At 51.4% G+C, this 5147-nt stretch overlaps 1 protein-coding gene across 1 annotated transcript; it reads left to right on the plus strand.

The window, feature by feature from the left end:
• The first annotated feature begins 2402 nt into the window (after positions 1-2402).
• MUC21 (mucin 21, cell surface associated) lies at positions 2403-5147 on the plus strand. Its single transcript, XM_024357549.2, has 2 exons — positions 2403-4310; positions 4629-5147. Exons 1-2 carry the CDS (start codon positions 2403-2405, stop codon positions 4821-4823), a joined length of 2103 nt encoding a protein of 700 aa, XP_024213317.2. The 3' UTR covers positions 4824-5147.

Consider the following 5147-nt stretch of genomic DNA (forward strand, 5'->3'; position numbering starts at 1 on the left):
TTCCCAGGAACACAAACGTAGGAGACCCACGCTCCTGGAAGCACCAGCCTTTATCTCTTCACCTTCAAGTCCCCTTTCTCAAGAATCCTCTGTTCTTTGCCCTCTAAAGTCTTGGTACATCTAGGACCCAGGCATCTTGCTTTCCAGCCACAAAGAGACAGATGAAGATGCAGAAAGGAAATGTTCTCCTTATGTTTGGTCTACTATTGCATTTAGAAGCTGGTGAGTGATTTTATTTAAAATCGGGTGGTCTGAGAACCTTTGAGGAGTTGGGAGAGAAATGTGACCACTACTGGGGCCAGCTCTGCTTCTCTTCCATAGAGTGAGGATCATCATTTTACTCTAATCACTTCAGCCTAACAAGGTATGTTATGCAGGAAGCAGTCAGACACAGTGGTTAAAATTGGGCTCTGGTCTCACATTGCCTACATCTGAATTATGGCTCCATCTATTAACTGTGTACTTTAGGTCAGTTGCTTCTCTGCGGCTCAATTTCTGCATCTGTAAAATGGTAACAACCTGTGTGATATGGTTGGGGTTTTAAATATTAAGAACAAGAAGAGTTGGCTGCTTTTAAAATGTCACTCTTCTGGCGGGGCGCGGTGGCTCATGCCTTTAATCCCAGCACTTTGGGAGGGTGAGGCAGGCAGGTCATTGAGGTCAGAAGTTCAAGACCAGCCTAGCCAACATGGCAAAACCCTGTCTCTACTAAAAATAGAAAAATTAGCTGAGTGTGTTGGCTTGTCCCTGTACTCCCAGCTACTCAGGAGGCTGAGGCAGGAAAATCGCTTGAACCCAGGAGGCGGAGGTTGCAGTGAGCCAAGATGGTGCCACTGCACTCCAGCCTGGGTGATGGAGTGAGACTCTGTCTCAAAAAAATAAAATAATAAAATAAGGCCAGGCTCAGTGGCTCACGCCTGTAATCTCAGCACTTTGGGAGGCCAAGGCGGGTGGATGTCTTGAGGCCAGGAGTTTCAGACCAGCCTGGCCAACATGGTGAAACTCCATCTCTACTAAAAGTACAAAAATTAGCCTGGCGGGGTGGCTTATGCCTGTAATCCTAGCTACTCAGGAGGCTGAGGCAGGAGAATCACTTGAACGTGGGAGGCAGATGTTGCAGTGAGCTGAGATTGCTCCACTACACTCCAGCCTGGGCGGCAGAGCAAGACTCCGTCTCAAAAACAAATAAATAAACAATAAAATAAAATAAAATACCACTCTTCTATATTCTACAAACTCAATTTCTCTCCTACCCCTACACCTAATTCCACGTCAGCTTCCCACGTACAGGCTTGGGGGGTTGAATGTCTTCATCCTTCTGGGAAATCAAGGGCAAAAATTTGACATAACCTTAACTCCAGCCAAGCCTCCAAGAAGTTAAAAGCCTTCCCTCTACCTTTAGACGTTGGTTTACAGCCCTTAATCCTGGGAGCTCTTATGTATTTGAGCTACATATAACTCGTTCTTCTCTAGCCTTGGCCATAGTGATCAAGGGCCCCTGGAACTTGAATGCATATAGTCACCTGGCTTCTTGTTGTACACGCAGACTCCTGGGCCCCATCTCAAACTCTAATTCATTTAGTCTGGAATGATTTGCTTAAGAATATTTTCAACATGCTCCCTTAAGTAATTCTGATATAAGTGTGTTCTGAATATTATTCTGAGAAATATTTTCCAAGAAGGAAGCAATACTACTTAAGAAAAAAATTGATCAATATATACTAGTTTCACCTAGTCCTATAATTCTTTTATAATACTTTATATCTGTATTGTATCTTGTATAGCAGAATGTGGAAAAAGGTTAGCTACCAGTGAAACTAGATGATGTAACTCTGGCATTGTGGGTGGGTGGTTGACTTAGCTTAGTCTCCACAAGTGCGGATTCAGTAGCCTGGGTTGTTTCCTGTTCCACCACTCACTAGCTGTGTAAACTTGGGCCAGTGTCAACTTTTTTTTATTTTTTATTTTTTATTTTTGAGACGGAGTTTTGCTCTTGGCACCCAGGCTGGAGTGCAATGGCTCGATCTCGGCTCTCCGCAACCTCTGCCTCCCGGGTTCAAGTGATTCTCCTGCCTCAGCCTCCCGAGTAGCTGGAATTAATGCCCGGCTAATTTTGTATTTTTAGTAGAGATGGGGTTTCACCATGTTGGTCAGGCTGGTCTGGAACTCCCAACCTCAGGTGATCCGCCCACCTTGGCCTCCCAAAGTGCTGGGATTACAGGTGTGAGTCACTGTGCCCAGCCCAGTATCAACATTTTTAAGCCTCAATTTCTTCATCTCAGCTGGTGATAATAATAGCATCTATGTTATAGCACCATAGTGAGCATTAAATAAAATTAGGTAATGAATTTAGCCAAGCAATAAGCAGAAAGTATATATACACAATATATATTTGTCATTATATGATTTCTTCAGCAACAAATTCCAATGAGACTAGCACCTCTGCCAGCACTGGATCCAGTGTGATCTCCAGTGGAGCCAGCACAGCCACCAACTCAGGGTCCAGTGTGACCTCCAGTGGGGTCAGCACAGCCACCAACTCAGGGTCCAGTGTGACCTCCAATGGGGTCAGCATAGTCACCAACTCTGAGTTCCATACAACCTCCAGTGGGATCAGCACAGCCACCAACTCTGAGTTCAGCACAGCGTCCAGTGGGATCAGCACAGCCACCAACTCTGAGTCCAGCACAGCCTCCAGTGGGGCCAGCACAGCCACCAACTCTGAGTCCAGCACGACCTCCAGTGGGGCCAGCACAGCCACCAACTCTGAGTCCAGCACAGTGTCCAGTGGGGCCAGCACTGCCACCAACTCTGAGTCCAGCACAACCTCCAGTGGGGCCAGCACAGCCACCAACTCTGAGTCCAGCACAGTGTCCAGTGGGGCCAGCACTGCCACCAACTCTGAGTCCAGCACAACCTCCAGTGGGGCCAGCACAGCCACCAACTCTGAGTCCAGCACAGTGTCTAGTGGGATCAGCACAGTCACCAATTCTGAGTCCAGCACACCCTCCAGTGGGGCCAACACAGCCACCAACTCTGAGTCCAGCACAGTGTCCAGTGGGGCCAGCACAGCCACCAACTCTGAGTCCAGCACACCCTCCAGTGGGGCCAACACAGCCACCAACTCTGAGTCCAGCACAGTGTCCAGTGGGGCCAGCACAGCCACCAACTCTGAGTCCAGCACACCCTCCAGTGGGGCCAGCACAGCCACCAACTCTGAGTCCAGCACAACCTCCAATGGGGCCAGCACAGCCACGAACTCTGAGTCCAGCACAGTGTCCAGTGGGGCCAGCACAGCCACCAACTCTGAGTCCAGCACGACCTCCAGTGGGGCCAGCACAGCCACCAACTCTGAGTCCAGCACAGTGTCCAGTGGGGCCAGCACAGCCACCAACTCTGAGTCCAGCACGACCTCCAGTGGGGCCAGCACAGCCACCAACTCTGAGTCCAGCACAGTGTCCAGTGGGGCCAGCACTGCCACCAACTCTGAGTCCAGCACGACCTCCAGTGGGGCCAGCACAGCCACCAACTCTGAGTCCAGCACAGTGTCCAGTGGGGCCAGCACAGCCACCAACTCTGAGTCCAGCACAACCTCCAATGGGGCCAGCACAGCCACCAACTCTGAGTCCAGCACAGTGTCCAGTGGGGCCAGCACTGCCACCAACTCTGAGTCCAGCACGACCTCCAGTGGGGCCAGCACAGCCACCAACTCTGAGTCCAGCACAGTGTCCAGTGGGGCCAGCACAGCCACCAACTCTGAGTCCAGCACGACCTCCAGTGGGGCCAGCACAGCCACCAACTCTGAGTCCAGCACACCCTCCAGTGGGGCCAGCACAGCCACCAACTCTGAGTCCAGCACGACCTCCAGTGGGGCCAGCACAGCCACCAACTCTGAGTCCAGCACAGTGTCCAGTGGGGCCAACACAGCCACCAACTCTGAGTCCAGCACAACCTCCAGTGGGGCCAGCACAGCCACCAACTCTGAGTCCAGCACGACCTCCAGTGGGGCCAGCACTGCCACCAACTCTGAGTCCAGCACGACCTCCAGTGGGGCCAGCACAGCCACCAACTCTGAGTCCAGCACGACCTCCAGTGGGGCCAACACAGCCACCAACTCTGGGTCCAGTGTGACCTCTGCAGGCTCTGGAACAGCAGCTCTGACTGGAATGCACACAACTTCCCATAGTGCATCTACTGCAGTGAGTGAGGCAAAGCCTGGTGGGTCCCTGGTGCCGTGGGAAATCTTCCTCATCACCCTGGTCTCGGTTGTGGCAGCCGTGGGGCTCTTTGCTGGGCTCTTCTTCTGTGTGGTGAGTGCCTAATATGTAAGAAAATGCCTGGGGGAAGGAGCAGCAGAAACACAAGGAAATGGGTGTGAATAGAAGGGGTCTCAAGTCAGGGGTGGGTAGGGAGGAAGGGAGATCAGGAGAGAGTAACACAGAGACATGGTAGGTCAATGCAGAGGAAGCTGCTGACCTGCGGGAAAAGGGGGCCACACAAAGGACCGGAGAAAGGAGAACTAGGTAAAGAGTATGGTTGGAAGTAGGAGAAGATTCCAGAAGGCGTACGTGGTAAAGGCGTGGTAGACAGGGATGCAATTCTGAAACTATTGACTCTTCTTTTTCTAGAGAAACAGCCTGTCCCTGAGAAACACCTTTAACACAGCTGTCTACCACCCTCATGGCCTCAACCATGGCCTTGGCCCAGGCCCTGGAGGGAATCATGGAGCCCCCCACAGGCCCAGGTGGAGTCCTAACTGGTTCTGGAGGAGACCAGTATCCTCAATAGCCATGGAGATGAGCGGGAGGAACAGCGGGCCCTGAGCAGCCCCGGAAGCAAGTGCCGCATTCTTCAGGAAGGAAGAGACCTGGGCACCCAAGACCTGGTTTCCTTTAATTCATCCCAGGAGACCCCTCCCAGCTTTGTTTGAGATCCTGAAAATCTTGAAGAAGGCACTCCTCACCTTTCTTGCCTTTACCAGACACTGGAAAGAGAATACTATATTGCTCATTTAGCTAAGAAATAAATACATCTCATCTAACACACACGACAAAGAGAAGCTGTGCGTGCCCCGGGGTGGGTGTCTAGCTCTGAGATGAACTCAGTTATAGGAGAAAACCTCCATGCTGGACTCCGTCTGGCATTCA

The sequence above is a fragment of the Pan troglodytes genome, chromosome 5 (assembly GCF_028858775.2).
Source record: "Pan troglodytes isolate AG18354 chromosome 5, NHGRI_mPanTro3-v2.0_pri, whole genome shotgun sequence".
In the NCBI taxonomy this organism is placed as follows: Eukaryota; Metazoa; Chordata; class Mammalia; order Primates; family Hominidae; genus Pan; species Pan troglodytes.